Here is a 16716-nt window from a genome sequence, read left to right as displayed (position 1 = left end):
TCTCATGATGTACTCTGCATATAAGTTAAATAAGCAGGGTGACAATATGCAGCCTTGTCGTACTCCTTTCCCAATTTTGAACCAATCGGTTGTTCCATGTCCAGTTCTTACTGTTGCTTCTTGACCCTCGTACAGGTTTCTATCTTTAAAAAAAATTCTACGCTACCATTCAGTAGAACCACAAGGGCACCATATAATATGAATAATTAAAATGATACATAAAATCACAATTAAAAAATGAAAATCAGAAAATAGGTTTCAACAGCAGTAACATTCTAAGAATGACCAAATCTATTGTTAAAACTAGCTCACGCTACATCCTGGAATTCCAGCCATCTTCTCTTCTGTGCAATATTACTGGGAGCCATGAGACGTACTCTTGGAACAACAGAACCCTTTTTAAAGAACTGTCTAAAGTAATGGGCAGCCAGCAGGTGAGTAGAGTAACTGATTATCAATTAAAGCTTACAGGCCTAAATTTAACCTCTTTAATAAAACTAGCGCTAGTTTTCTATTCTTCTATTTATGGCATTTCGGGGGGGGGGGAATGACAACTCTGGCAAAAGAGGCTGGGGAGGTGAGAATTTCAAATAACTTTCCTTGGGGAGGAGGACCGGATTTCCACTTACCTTTTAAGTGTAGGTGGTAGCTTCTTTCTATTTTTTTACATTAAAAATGCCCCCCACCCCACTTGCAGCTGCCCAGGACTGTTTATAGAGAGGTTTCTCCCGTCCAGCAGCTTTTTCTGAACTCCCATGAAGGGCTGAATCTACACATAGCAGTTATGCCACAATCATAACTACTAGTACACATGACACCAATGGGCACCAATAGTTATGATAACGGTATAACTGCTATGTGTAGATTCAGCCCACGTGACCTTGCCCTCTCCTATAGGCATTCAGGAAGCTTCTTTTCAAAGCAAGAGCAAACGGGGATTTTAGAGCTTTAGAAACATTCTGTTCTTCCTTGCAGCAGCACAGAGTAAGCAAGATAGTTTTCCTAAAGCTCCAAATGTCCCATTTGTTCTTGCTTTGCAGCAGCCCAGGACTCTGCAAAGAGGTTTCTGTAAAGAGGTTTTCGAAATTCTCCCTCTCCCTGTGAAAGAGGCAGAAAAAACAATGCCTCTTTCACAGGGAGAGAAAATATTCCCCAAAATAGGGGGCAGGATTTGGCACAGCACTAAATAAATCTTACAATGGCATTTATACAGCATACTGACAAACTCCTGAAGTAAATGTGACAATTCTAGAGAGTAAATAGCTCAAACGTGCTGACTTTACTCTTGGTCTTTCACCATCTATAATCCTCAAAAGCAGAGGTGGGCCGGCTGCATGCGCCCTTGCCCTCCCTCCGTGTAGCCCCCTGACACCCCCAAGACCTTGCTGCTGAAAAGCACCACTGCTACAGAGAACATCCAGCAGGCAGGCAGACATTCACACAAACCCGATCACTCCCCATTCTTTGCTGCCACCAGACAAAGAAGAGGGCCACAGGAGAAACAAGGCAGTCAACAACACAGAGTGTGGTACTTAGAGAAGCCCTTTGGAACTCTAGGCACTGTGCTCTATGGTTTGATCCCTGAGCTTGCGCATCCACTTAAGAAAGAGAGCCAGGAATTGGAGGAAGGCAGGAGTGGAGCAGGCACGATGTCAGGGATGAATCTAAAGCACCTTGAGATGTCTGACAGCTCTGATTCTGAATCAGAATTGGAGCAGCAGCTAGATCAGAGGATGGGACAGGTACCCCCCCTAGTGATCCAAAACTCTGGAAGAAAGTCCTCCCAAGACCTTGACCAACAGGTGGCCCAGGCTGAGTCCCTGCCCCCCCCCCCGCCCCATCATGAGAACACAGGTTTCCAAGGAGGAGAAGGAGGAGGAAGAGAGACATGACTTGAGAGATGCTAGGGCATGATGCAAAGCAAAGTGGGAAAACTTAGGGGCAGGGCTCAGATGCTCCACCCAGATAGCCACTCCTGGAAGCCAATATAGGGGGGAGCCACCCTAAGGGAGGGGCATCACTACAAAGCTAGCTCAGCCAGGAGGTTCATACCCCAAACTGCCAGCAACTTTCTCTCCCTCTGGTTCGCCTCCTTTGCTTAGAGATTGTTGATTAGTTGTTTAGAACCTGGGGGTAGCCTGAGAGTTTTCCTTGAATCTGCATTTGTAGAGACTAGGCTCTAGCAAATAAAGTCGTATTATTTATGTATTTAGTTCTTTATTTCATTTCTATACTGCCCAATAGCCAAAGCTCTCTGGGTGGTTCACAAAAATTAAAACCACAAAGCACAGCATAAAACAATATAAAATATGAAAGCTTAACACCACAATATACGTAACAATACAACCAGAATAAAACCTAGCAGCAATGCTGAGATTTAAAATACAGATTTAAAATACCAAAGCTAAAAGACTAGGAAGCTAAAATGCTAAAATACTAGGTATTTTTAGCTAAAATAAAAAAGGCCTTCATCGAGCGCCAGAAGGAGTACCACCTCTCTAGGTGAACCTCTCTAGGGAGCTCATTCCACAGCTGGGGTGCCACAGCAGAAAAGGCCCTCTTCCTGGTAGCCACCCACCTCACTTCCTTTTGCAGGGGCTCACGGAGAAAGACAGGTGAGGATGATCTCCCAGGCACACATGGGAGGAGGCGATCCTTCAGATAACCTGGCCCCAAGCCGTTAAGGGCTTTGAATGTTAACACCAGCACTTTGAATCAGGCCCGGAAATGGACCGGCAGCCAGTGCAGCTGGAAAAGTACTGGCGTAATGTGATCTCGTGATCTCCCTTTTAACAATCTTGCTGCCCTGTTTTGGACCAGCTGAAGTTTCCCGACTGTTTTCAAAGGCAGCCCCATGTGTAATACATTGCAGTAATCCAGATGAGAGGTTATCAGAGCATGGATAACTGTAGCTAGGCTATCTCTGTCCAGATAAGGGCGTAGTTGGTATACCAGCCTAAGTATTAGCCTGAAGTTTTGTCTGTTGTGGTGTTGATTTTAAAGGGAAAGCACGATCCAGTTCTGACACACAATGGGAGTGAACAGAAGCTGGGGGTTCCAGAGTGAGGAAGAAAAGCAAGCAATTTTGCAGGTGGCATGGTGGTTACTTGTGCGCGTGTGTACGTGTGAGAGAGAATGAATCGATGAAGGGGACAGAGAAAGAAAAGGGATGTCCCTGCTCACTTTTGCCTTTGGCCCCATCCACCAGTATGTGAGCCCAATTACTTTGCCTCAAGGGAATGTGAGTTATGGCCCTTGGCCATAACTGTCAATTATCCAGAATAAAAACCAGAAGATTGCCGAACACAGCCTAAAACCACATTAGATAGAGCAACCAATCAACAGCAACTAATCAACCACAAGAAAATCATCAACTACTGAAAGCTCAGTGAATGGGACATCCTTTGCATGCAACCAGGAAGATAACAAGGTACTAGGCAGTGAGGGACTACCATATCCAGGGTGTAACCACTGATCTCCGGTACCCACCTGCCTAAGCTCAGAAGGTGAGAGAACCTGGAAAAGCGCCTCTACTGATGAAGTCATCTGCAGTTTACTGCCCCTAACACACAGGTGAAGGAGGGAGACTCCACGAGCACAGCATGTAGCTTGCTGCTATGTTTGTGGGTCTTTAGACTGAAGCCAGAACCACATATGCACAGTCAGGGCTGTTAAATACAAGGGATTGTCTGTCATGAAGCAGCCTCTTCATCCTGTGATCCCTTTGCACACGGCACTCTTGTTGGACCATGGCCACCATCTATTCTTCTTCTTAGGACAACATTAAATGCTTACATGGTTTGCACCTGCTATGAATAAAACAGAACCTAGACATTTAGCAATGACATGGAAGAAACCTTCCATGACTGATTCATAGGCTTAGATCCAGACTACTCTTGGGCAGAGTTCTGCCCACAGGACTTTATCACTGGAGGAAGGTGATGTTCGCCAATTCTCCCTTTCCCCTGTAGCTTCCTGTGCCCTTCCCTGCAAAAGCTGCTCCAGACGGTGGGGGTGGGGACCCTCTAGAACAACATGGGAGCTGGCACAGATCTTCCACTTGCAGGACACTGAATCCAAACCATCCTTATACGATTTTTTCGTAGCATGTAATGCACTGCTTCTTACGAAGGAACTCAAGCAAACATTTCCTTTCACTCTCTTCATTCAAGCAATTTGATGTGGGAATGAAGTGCGACAGAAGGGAAATTCAGCTTGCATGGGGTGTTTCTTCAGAACTGGGGTAGAGGTACATGACAAGGTCCCATGATAGGAATTAAGTAGTGATGTCCTTGGCAGATGTTTGTTCATTTGTAATGTATGAGCCATATTAGTAATCTTTTGCTTAAACCCACAGCGACCAGAAACAATAACCTATGCATTTATTCATATTGAACTGCGCCCGGAGGAAAAGAAGGCCCAATTGAGTGTTCAAAATCAGGCATATATACAATGAGCAAAAATAGGTGGTTCAAAATTATGCTGCCAAGAAATGACATCTTCCAGAGAACTCAAACCAGCCTCTTCAAATTCTGGCAATATATAGTACGAAAATAAATACAAGGAAAAAGAAAAGTGAAGTTTGCCACCTACTGCCCAACAGCATAATACTAAATGCTCGTACAGTGTTCATTTAACATTTCTGAAACTCTATAAACAAGTTATCTGTTTACCAGCTATTATATACTTTCACCTACTGCCCTTCTTCTCTTTTCCTGTCTCCACTCCCCCAGCAAAGGCATTCATTAACAGGAAAACATTTCAATTCACAGACACAAAAGAAACACTGCTAACCAAAATAGAATATCATATGAGCAGTATATAATAAATGTGACAGGATTACAATAAAGTTTATTATAGCATACAGGCTAGCAAGGAATCCCTTTGAAAAGGAGCCAACAATGTCATGTGTTCTAGAAGTCTGCCCTCAAGTTGGATACTATGGAATAGTTAAAAAAAGTTTCAGCTTAGCATATGCTTTAAGAAGGTTGCTATTGTGATTTTAGTTCAATGTATCACAGAAGCTCTTATCCTATCCACAGGCAGCTATACATCACATAAATGTACATAAATCTTGCCTATGAAAGCTTGTGCCACAATAAACATGTCACTGTTTAAGGTGCCCTAGGGCTCATAGGTTTGTTTGTTTTTTAAATAAATACCTGAAAATACAGTGTGAGATTAAAGACAAGGTGTATCTAGGCTTTTTCAGCAATGCTGAATTCTGAAAGTTTGGAAAAGGAAGCATTTTACAAGAAGTACTTCCAAAATGTTGGAAATTGCCAATCACTAAAATAAAATAAAATGGACTACAATCTAATGCACATGTTAAATTATCTTGATACGCAAGGACAAAAATACCTAAGATGAATCCTAGTATCAACATACTCTTCCAGACAAAATTCCATTTCCCAATTCCACCAATCTTTCCAGATCAGCACAGGCACGGGTCATGTTCCCCTTTCCTTAGGACTGAGCCAGTAACAGGAGTGAAGAACTTCAGGCATGCAGGCCAAAACTGGTCCTCCTGGGGGCCCATTCTGGCCCTCCAGAGTTCCCCAGATGGCCACACTCCCTTCTCCTGGCCCCACTCCTTCCCCTGACTGCCTATCATTTCATGGTTTTCCAGCTTTTGCAAAGCTTGAAATGCCTTTCCTAAAGTTCAGTTGCAGGCAGTAAGAGCTTTGAGCAAAAATATGTTGGTAGTTTGGCCCTGGCTCTTTTCCCTTTGGCTCTGTCTACCACTGGAATGAAGCTCTAAGAGTTTCTACAAAATTGGATTGCGCCCTCAGGCTGAAAGAGATTCCCCACCCCTTCAGGAACTAACTGGATACACTTTGGACTGTTTAGGCCTTGGGCTCAAGTGCTTCTTGCCCTGCTATCATTATGTATACAATGTAACATCTGAACTAGGGCATTCTGTAGGTATCTGCATATGGGACGGCTGTAGGGACAGCCGAATCTGTGAAGGTGACTTTCTCCCACATTCAATTTTTTAAAATCTCAAGTTTAATATTTAATCTCTCCTGTTTATGAAGAAATTTGTGATTTTTGGTACATTCTTATCAAAATATGAACTGAACAAAATTCTCACCCATTCTGCACCCATCAAATGCAACAGGTACAGCTATTCCTAGCGTGGAGAGGACGATGTTATATACCTGCTTGCCATGTAGCTGTTAAAGATGAAGAGCCTGTCAGAAAAAAGAGGTGGCAACACTCATTCAACATCATAAACATGATTGAATACACAGGGATTTAAACCCAGACTTTTAAGAGCTAAGCACTCAAACCTCTCTGCCTGGATGGACAAATCTGTCAAGTTTCACTTTCTCCCACATTCAGTTTTGTTTCATCTCAACTTCTTTCCATCCTGTTTATGAAGAAATTTGCACATTTTGCTAAGTCCTTATAAAAAAATGAACCAAACAAAATTCTCATCTCTCTCTGTTTACCAGAGCAGTTATTACTTTCTATGCGTGGGGATGGGGGAGAAGACAAGAAGAAAGCATCCAAGATGAAGATGCACTCCTGATCCAAGTCATAGTCTATCATCTGAATGAATCCTGAAGTTCAGGGTATTTTTAAAATTATCATTACCATTTTTACTACTACTACTACTGATTTGAGAGAAAAATAAATTGAACGTAGCAGCCCATTTGGGATGAGCCACTTTCCTCCATACCAAAGTTATGGGTGGGTTGCAGGAGAATGTGTCCCTCATTCCTTCTTCAGTCACACACTTGGCAGTTGGGGCTAGGACTGAAATCTTGGTAAACCAGTTCCTTGATCCAAAACGCACATAACACTGAAGGTAAGGTTCTATTACTTTCAATGGGCAGTATCCAATACTGCTGCTCCTCTTACGCAATTTCCCCAAGCAGTCAATTTACTCTGATTGTACTGCTGTTTGATAACAGCACATAAAAGGCAGATACTTTTAATATAGGAAAATGAAACTGTAAAAGCAGAGGTTAGCTAACAACCGCAGAGACGTTATTCATTCCAACTTCTGAAAATTGATTAGTTTTGATAATGTCCGGCCAACTCGCTCTGCCTTTTGTCACTGTTGTGTTTTTCAAATGCTTTGCTATTCTCTTATTCCAGAACACCATCACCAGTGCAGCTCCTCCATTCTTTGTTTTCCCTTCATCAGTCTCCTCTGTGTGCTGTAATCTACATCTTCTCCTGTACAAGTCTGACCCTGTGTTCCCTTCTGCTCATATAATATCAGTGGCAATGGACAAATCTATTAGTTTCGCTTTCTTTCAAATTTTTTAAACCTCAAGTTCTTTCTGTCCCAAATATAAAAAAATCTGCAAACTTTGGTAAATTCTTCACAAAAATGAACTGAAACAAAATTCTCACTCATCTGCATTGACCAAATTCAATAGGTATAGCTCTCCCCAGCCTGGGGTGGGGGGAGAGGGAGGACATGTTGTACCTGCCTGTCATACAGCTATTAAAGATGAGCAGCCAGTCAGAAAAAAGAGATGGCAGCCCTAACTTGGAACTAATATGTTTGAATATAAAGATATTCAAACCCAGACTTTTACCAGCTAAGCATTCAAAGCCCTCAGCATGGATGGACAAATGGGTCAAATTTGTGAAATTTGGTTAAGTTCTTATCAACACAACACACAACATTGCCAGCATGATGTGACGTTGTCCAGATGAACTTGCACAAGGATCAGGACAGTTTCACTGCTAAATGTCCTCACTGTGGAATTCCTTCCTGGGAGAGGAACGGCAGGCCTGCCCTCTACTGGTTTTTAGGAAACAAGTGAAAACTATTTTATTCCAGCAAGAATTTGAGGCGGTTAGTTGGAGGAGTTTTTTTTAAAGCTATATTGAGAATTTGATTAGGAATGCCCACTGCTGCTTTGATTTGTTAGTGTGTTTTCACTGTAATACTTTTTATCGTACAGGTTGTTGTTTTAATGTGCCATATTGTATTTCCTGGATGGTTTTTATGTGCATGTATATATTTTAAGCCACCCTGAGGGCTCTCCTGGACAATTTTTATTTTTATTTACAAGATATATATACTGCTCTACATCCAATAAAATATCCAAGTGATGAACAATAAAAAGGGGGGAAATAGTATTATTATTATTAATATTAATATTAATAATAATAATAGAAATACAGAATTAAATCTTTAAAATCAGACTGTGCCAATTCAAACATGGTTGGTTAGTCAGGGAAGACTTGTTTAAATAAAAATGTCTTCAACAGCTGCCAAAAACAAAACAAAGTTGGCGCCTGCCTAACAGGCAAGGAGTTCCATAGAGAAGGAGCCAATACACTAAATGCTCCACTCCAAGTGATCTCCAAATGGACTGCAGGTCCATGCAGAACTACCAGGACTGCCTCATCTGATGACCTCAGTAACCGACCATGTTGGTGAGATACAGATCCCATAAATAAATAAATAAACAAACAAACAAACAAACAAACAAACACGCACACACGCAAAATAAATATGGAAGAGCTAATGAAGTCTGCAAGTCTCTTCACTTCCAAAAGACAATACGCAATGCATGTGAAAAGGAGAGATCTAATATGGGTTCAATGTATATCCATATATGGGAATGAACCTATGAGAATCATACTTAGCAGTATTACAGTGGCTAGTTCATTCAAGCCCCCAGTTTGCCCATGACCAGCCTTGCTTCCAGCTCCCAGGACAACCAGTTTTCAACTACTTTCCCAAATTGGCACTATGGCACAAAACTCCCAGACACCTCAGAATTGCTGCATCCTCCAATGGGTGACTGAAATAGGTACTTTCCCATGTGATACCAGCTGTTTTCAATAACTATTGTACTACTAACATCACCTTTGAATTGGATTTAATGTAAGAAAAGAATCATACCTATTGAGTCCAAATAAATAAGAAAAATACTGAATGATAGAGAAATGCTGACCTCACAAAGAATTGCAAAAGCATAGAGCAATTTACTGACATCTGTGCAAGTAAATGGGAGGCCTAATAAGAACGTAACAATACGCTGTCCACCAAAACAAACTTTTTTTTTAAATAGACACCATGAGGGAATAGGCTTACTGTGACTGCATTTGCTGTGGCAATCCAGAGGGCTTCTGCTTGAGTGTGAAAGTCATCTGAGCCATGGGATTCACTTTTTGTTGGACATTCGCCTTCTTTGAAAAAGTCTGCTGAACAGACCGCTGAGGTATCGCCCATGGTGGAGTCACAGGACCTGGTCCTCCAGGTGAAACCGTTTCTTGCTTAGTTGCATCCTCGCAAACGCTGCCTTTTGTCCCTGGTTTACACACACAAAGCTGTGGTCGCAGACACATCCCTCCATTTTGGCATGGCGGTGAACAGTTAGCTAAGGGAAAAGAGACAAATGAGTGGAACAAGAAAAACCTCACTCATTATACAGTGTGAACGTTATAGAACTTTGGGGCAAAACCTACCCCTTAATATTAAATTATGGAGTGAATGGTGCAAAAGTGACAATATATAAGAAGCTATTAATTGTTATTGCTCTGTAGCAGACATTGATGTGCATATTTGGTGTCATACCAAATACACACAGTTTACAGAGAACTATCACATACCAATCTGGCAGTGATTATTATTAGGGTGATGAAATAAAGAACTTCCATAGGGTAAAGGCCAATGTTACACAAGCACAGATGAAATCTCCACGTACACTATTTCCACGTATTTGCTTTTCTGCAAGCAAATACTTCACTGCTGTATGATTCCACTGCCTGATCTGTGTACCAACAGAAAAATATTCACACATTTATTTTATTTATTTATTTACATTAGGGCACATTTCTACAAGGTCATCATCTCATTTAGGGGAAAAGTAAATCATAAAAGTTAAAAATAAAAGCCCAGCCTACATGCAAAGGATATGTGGATAAGTGAGCCAGCAAAAAATGTTTGAGGTCTAGTAACCTTAACAGACTTATGTACAAGGCTATAATAAATATATCAATAGTGACACTAAGAGAGCAATCCTACTGTAAGGTGTGGGGAGCTCCAACATCAAAGCTTCCGAAGAATCTAAAGCCCTGCCAGACTCAAGCTGCCATGGCAGAAGTGAGGAAGAAATGGCATTTTTGTTTTTCTTTCCCTTTCCTGAGCGTTGTTGGGGGGGTTTAAAAATGAATTCCCTCAACTGAAACCAGGGCTGGCACAGATCTCAGCCAGTTTCAGAGAGCTCTGGGCATTCCTACTGACCTCCGCCTCCAAACACAACTTCTGATGGCAAAGAACCACTTCTGAAGCAGCTGGGAGGGGGTTCCAAAGCTGGATCTTCCTTTTTGAGGGGCAGACTCTCACAATCTCCACTATCACTGTGTGAGCACAGCTTGTCGTATCATCCAAACCCGGGCAGCATGGCTTGTTGGAGGGGGAAACAGCCCTCCAATAATCCATGGGCTATTGGAGGGTTATTGGAGGGTTGTTCCCCCCTCCAACAAGCCATGCTGCCCAGGTTCAGACAACACGACAAGCTGTGCCTGCAGAGTGATTATGGAAATTGCATCTGGCAGGCGCCGCTAATTAAATAAGGAACAGTGACTTTAAAAAGGCATGGTGGCTTATTCTGATCGTGCGAATTGGCCCACTCCATCCAACCTGAAAGAGGGAGATCCAATATTTTCTATGGCTCTGGGGAGATTCTCCGAGAGACCATAGGATTGTAGTGTGAGTCACTATGACAGGAACTGAGGATGCAACATTGTTGTAGAGGTAACACATTCTGAGAAAGGTAAATGAAAATTATGTTTATCAATTTTGTTTATCCTTTATACACACATCTATTGACAGTTAGATTGGGGTTTACATTCAGTAAACAGATACATTTTTTCTTGTGAGGAGAGCACAGGGGATGGGACAGAGTAGATTGGCTGTATAGACTTTTCCCCCCTTTTTGTTTATTTGTTTCACTCTCCTACACATCAAGTGCACTTCCCTCTTTGAAATCAGCTCCATGCCGTAAACTGAAGTTGGCAAGCCGCCTTCCATCTGGACTAAGAACCGATTGTTATTTCCAACAATCAGATTGCTTTCAGATCTCGAACGAATATAAACCATAACCTCAGTGTTCTTTTGTCCTCCCCGTCTCAAGGGGCCTTTCATTGTATATAACATACTGTGAAGAACCGGCCATGCCAAACAAGCTCTCCAAGACCAAGGACAGCCTAACACCTGCTAAACCATAACAATTAATTTGGGTGAGAAGAAGAAGAGATTATTGCATTATCATGCAGTTGTCTGAGGCACAAGTTTAATTCGAGTTCCTCTGAAGCCATTCTAGTTAAGGCAGACGGAGATTTGGCAAAACAATCTTGTCACTTGTGACTTCAATCTGTCACTGCATCCCTTATCCCAACACATTTCAGTCCTATTTAGCCAACAAATATCCATAGGCATGTATATTTATATTTCACAAGTGCAGTGTCTCTCCCAAGTTTCAGGAGTGGCCCAGGGAAAGAGCCCTCTGGACTGTGCTCCCCACCACCAGCACCCATGTCCCAGGTATCACTATGGCTGCTCCACAACTGCTTCCACACTTTCTCCCCCAACTGTTCCATTACAGCAGTCCCTCTTTCTACCCCTATCCACTACCACCCTCTCTTTTTACCCTGTTCATTCCACTCGCCTTCCCCCCCTGCCCCCCCCACAAGCTTACTGGAAGGTGGCAGAAAGCAGCCCGTTTTCCTTTTTTACCCTTTAGTCAGGCAGGCACACTGTGCAGCCAATGCCTACAGCCAAAGCTCCAGTCATGGCCACCATCTTCACTCTTCAGAGTGCCTCTCACGGGGCCCAGCAGCATTCTGGGAAAATGAAGGCTGGCTGTGTGGCTACAGCCTCAACAGCAGGTACTTCACTGTGCAGTGCACCTATCCAACGAAACATTAACAGTGGGGGCGGGGGGGTGGAGACAGAAAGGATGTTGTGTGGTGACAGGCATGAGCTCCATATATAGCTGCCTATTCTGGGTTCTGATCCTGTGCCTGTTTCCTGCTGCCGCTACCACCCATCACCTGCCACTGCCATCTCCTCTGGTGGCTGTATGGGTCTGTGGAGCTGTGCACTTGCACCCCAAAGGCCAGCCCTAGAAGGGCCACTGCACAGGTATGGCTGCATTTTCAGGCTCACTGCAATGGCAATTTCTGTAAGCCACTTCCAATATATTGCTTTTGGGTGTCAAACAATATATTTGATAGCTAAATATGATACATTCCTAGTTTTTCCCCCTCCAATACAAACTTACCCTTCTCTTTCAATCGTGCCTTTCGCTTGTAACAGCAGCAAATTGTGGGTTAAGTAACACACAATTTGCTGTAGCACATGCCTGGCAGGTTCCATAGCCTTTTTGACTATGTGGCAATCAGGGTTTGCTATATGACATCTGAACCTGGGCACTATAGGTTAATCGTGGGTTAAATAAGCCACAGTTAACCTAACTACTAACTGTAGATTAACTGTGGGTTGTTTAACCCACAACTACCGTATAATGTCTGGGTTCAGATGTCACATAGCAACCCCCAATGGGCAGGTTAATATTCAAAATGGATGCAGAATGTGCCTAGTATGTGCTACAGCAAATTGTGGTTTAATTAATTAACCCACAATCTGCCACTGTTACATGTGAACCAGGTCAACGAACTGATATGGAAGGAAGCTATGTCCCCTGAAGTGAGAAAATCAGGCTTCCCCTCTAGTCTGCTGACTATTAAAACTGGGTGAAAACAGGCTACCTCTCAATTTGAATAGTGCAGCCTTCTCCCATCTTTGGCAACCAAGAATGGGAAGCTTTATTAACTTTTTCCAGCCAAAGGAGGAGACGGCAGGAGGAGCCAAAGGGAAAGCAGGGAGATATCTTCTCTGTCTGAAACCCTGGATAACCTTTCTGAGCAGCTTTTGTTTCCATTTGAGAAGCTCTCCCGGACTACATTCCAGTGGTTGGCAGGGCAAAAGGTGAAATGGGTGGAGCCAGAGGCAAAAATGGGTGGGACCGCATAGACACACGCACACTCACTCACACTCATTCACAAGCACACATACTCACCCCTCCTCAAAATGCCTTCCCCCATGCTGCAATTAGGCTTTTAAAAAGCCTCCATGGGCAAAAACTAAGTTTAACAAAAACCTGAGAGCAGTGGGAGAAGATTAATTCTTCAAGGGGGATATCCTTGGAAAATGCCCCCCGCCCCATGCTGCAATTAGCCTTTTTAAAAGCCTCCACTAGCACCAATGGACACTTTTTAAAAGTCTAAATCCAGCACTTTGGCCTGGGTGGGGCAGGGGGAAGCAGGGGAAATCCCTTATCTCTGATCAGCTGTTGATCAGAGATAAATGATTTTCAGGTTAGAGGGGATAGGGCCTGTTAGCTTGGGAGAGGCAGAGGGTTGGTTTCAGTGAGACAATCCTGAACTAAAAACATATCATCATGAGACCAGGGAAAAAATCATGAAACTAGAAAGTGAAGAATGACAGACTTACTTTCATGTCAGAAAGTTGTGGTATAAATGAAAATCTGATGGATCTCACAAATTTGCCCCACAATTTTCTAACATAAAAATAAGTGTATCATTCTTCATTTTCTATTTTCATGTTTTTTCATGGTCTCATGACTTTATGCTATTAGTGCTGCAATAACCTGGTTGAGTTCTACTCACCATTTTTAGTTGGTTTGCCAATATCTCAGCAACCCTTCCATAAGGGTTTCTCTCCAACCAGTCAAGAATGTCAAACTGCAACCAACCCTGAAAGTACAGGAATACCAGTACTATGGTTGCTTTCTGGTCCCATTAATTATCCACTTTCGCACAAAATATAGTTACTGAAATTGGACTGAAAAACACCTCCAGACAACTATAGAATCCTGCACTACAGTTCCAACTCTCTCAGGAAAAATTAACAAGAGCATCCTCCCAAACATTAAATGGCACAAAATGGTTATGTCAATAAAAATCCTTCCAGAATTATGATAAAGCTAGAGATTTATAAACCTTAATGGATTTTCTTCCACAAGGGAATGAAATGATTAAGCCTAACTCCTTTTTCATAACAGTAGATACTTGTGTCTGTTTAATTATAAATTATACCTTAATTACCCTATGTCCAGATTATTTTAATTCATCCAGAGTCCATGTGGGAAGCTCATCCAGTTTTACATATGAAACCTATGAAACACTACACAGAATTGTCCTCTTGTACCATCTGGCTTCAACGCACAAACAAGCGGTGGCATGTCTAATTCACGTTAGGAGGAAGAAATCTGAGTCAAATTGATTTTATGCAATGAGTGGCAGCAGGTGAGAAAAGGCTGCATTGTGTCATTGCAGCAAGTCGCAGCTGTGCTTCTACTGAAGTTATAATAGCAAACTGTATCAGATCACCCAATGACAAAATACTATGCTCCGGTTTTAGTTCAGGATAAAAATGGATTTTCCCCCTTGTGCATATAAAAAGCCACTTTTATTTTTGAAAATAGCCAACAAGGCATTACAATGTGCCATTATACTGAGGCTGTAGTAGATTTACAGGCCAATCCTATGCATGTTCACTAGGAAGCAAGTCCCACTGAGTTCAGTGGTATTGCATCACTATAGCTAATGTTGCTTTCCAATAGCATTACTTTCTTTAGAACTGAATATTTAAAACTGAATTAAAAAAGAGTATTTCTTATTTTTTACTTGTGAACTTCAAGTAGTCTCTGTGCAGCTCCACAGCTGGCCTGAGCATGTGCTACCTTGTTTATGTGACTGCACTAAGGCCATGAAGGAGAACCTGTATGGACACAGCTCCGCTCCTGCTAAGTCAAACATTAAAGGAAGATGCTATTTTTTTCCTAAAATTTGCTAGTAACTGCACACTTGCAGCTTTTCCATAAGCACTCCTTTGCTCCAAAAGTAATTGTACTAATTTTGTAACATCAAATAATATTTGAAGAGCTAAACGATTTAGCTGCAATGGATAATTCTACCTGCTTTGACTTGTATGCCAGCTATGGCCTCTCCTGGACAAGTACTAGTAACTGCTGGATTGCTGCAATGTGCTCTGTGTGGGGCTGCCCTTAAGGCTGGACCAGAAGCTGCAGCTAGTGCAGAATGCAGCAGCTCAACTACTGTCAGGATCTACCCCTTTTCAGTACTGAGGGAACTGTACTGACTGCCTATCAGCTACTGGGCCAGCTTTAAGGTTTTGTGATGGGTGAATGATGCCCTAAACTACTTGGGACCAGGATATTTGAGACAGCACCTTCAGGTGAGGCCCATTTGGAGTCCACTAGGAGTAGAGCCTTCAGTGTATTAGCTCCCTCTCTATGGAATTCTGCCTGTTGTCAGGTAGGCAACAATGTTGTTTTGTTTTTGGTACCTGCTGAATACATTTTTTATCTAAACATCACCATGACAGGTACTCTGCTGGGACACTCCATATAGACTAGTGGCCTCATTTCACCGGTGAAGATACTCTGGTGGAATGACTGAAATAGGATGGAGTCATGGGCAGGACATGAGTGGCACATGGGAGGTCCACACTTACACTGGATCCTATGCTCCTTCAATAGATGGCCCACACCTTCATCAACAGTACAACTTTACACCAGCTCTAGATCTGAAGCAGGAAATTCCCTTCCCACTGACTTCTGCTGCTGCCTAGTTCTCTGTTTTTCTTGTGTGTTGGGGGTGTGGCAAGGCAACAGATGTTCCCCCATTTCCAGCTGTATGGGTTGGCTACTTCTGTGTCTGTGTGGCATGTGGGTGTCATCGCTGGCTTTGTCCCTCATCGCAGGGCTGTGGTGGTGTTTCCAGGGATGCTGCCATTTACACACCAAGTTTGTATTTTGGGGTTGTGTTTTTTCATGTCCCAAACTGAGCATGCACTGAATATGGTGGCCATTCTACCGGCTTAGCGGTGGCATATCTCTCCTCACTTCCAGTGTAATGCGAGTATGGATTGCTCTATAATTCAATGGGACATATCTGCTCCTTATATTGACAGGATACATCCTTTGTGATTAAGATGCTGTCTGGTGCTGCATTATACATCAAAGTGTATAATGTAGCACCAAATTTTGTCTGTTCAAAAGTTGTGCCAAACATATACCACCAGATAATAAAGCAAAACTAAGATACTGGTACATAACATGCATAACTGGATCAAAATAATGCTAAAAGTAATGGCACGTGTCATTCTAAGTATTCATCAGGATCAGCATATACAAATTTCCAGGAAACTTTCAAATTAAAAAGATGCATCTTTAATACTTATTACTTCCATCAATAGGAGGGATAGCATTATAAATATGTTTTTAAAAAGTTTAGGCCAGATTTAAAAACAGGCAGCTTCTCTTTTTCAGGAGCTTTGTTGAAAATCAGTCTTGCATTGTGCATTCAGCAACCACACAGCAAGATCTATTCCAGGAAAGAGTTCTAAAAACAAAACCTCAAGTCTGGAACTTCAATGCCCCCTTCCCTGCTTCTGAAAGTAGCATCTGGGCGCCATCATGAGACAGTGAGGAAGCAGAATGGGCGGAAACAGCAGGAATGTACCACACTGGAGCCTATCCAAGCTATAAGGAACTTATTCAAGTAGTGATTTGGCTGTGTTCGCACAGAATGATAAGTCAGAATTCCAGACAATTTTGGCTTATCATTCATGAACTGCACATTTGTGCAGGCAGCCTTTTTTCCCCACTTGGCTCTCCCCATCAGCAG

The 16716-nt window shown here is 42.5% G+C and overlaps 1 protein-coding gene across 15 annotated transcripts in view; it reads right to left on the bottom strand.

Moving 5' to 3' along the window:
- LTBP1 (latent transforming growth factor beta binding protein 1) overlaps positions 1-16716 on the bottom strand; it is a 269829-nt gene that overhangs the window by 235914 nt on the left and 17199 nt on the right. For 14 of the 15 annotated variants that reach the window (XM_084828394.1, XM_084828401.1, XM_084828396.1 and 11 more), the window contains one exon: positions 9071-9356. In XM_084828394.1, the coding sequence (XP_084684520.1) occupies positions 9071-9356 (286 nt within the window). Of the gene's footprint in view, positions 1-9070; positions 9357-13671; positions 13744-16716 lie in introns of those variants that run through there. The other variant, XM_084828409.1, reaches the window with a different exon arrangement.

The sequence above is a fragment of the Heloderma suspectum genome, chromosome 1 (assembly GCF_057233095.1).
Source record: "Heloderma suspectum isolate Gila_16-S chromosome 1, 16-S_ref, whole genome shotgun sequence".
In the NCBI taxonomy this organism is placed as follows: Eukaryota; Metazoa; Chordata; class Lepidosauria; order Squamata; family Helodermatidae; genus Heloderma; species Heloderma suspectum.
Note: the sequence above shows the minus strand (reverse complement) of the source record. Positions and strands in the feature narration are given on the sequence as shown.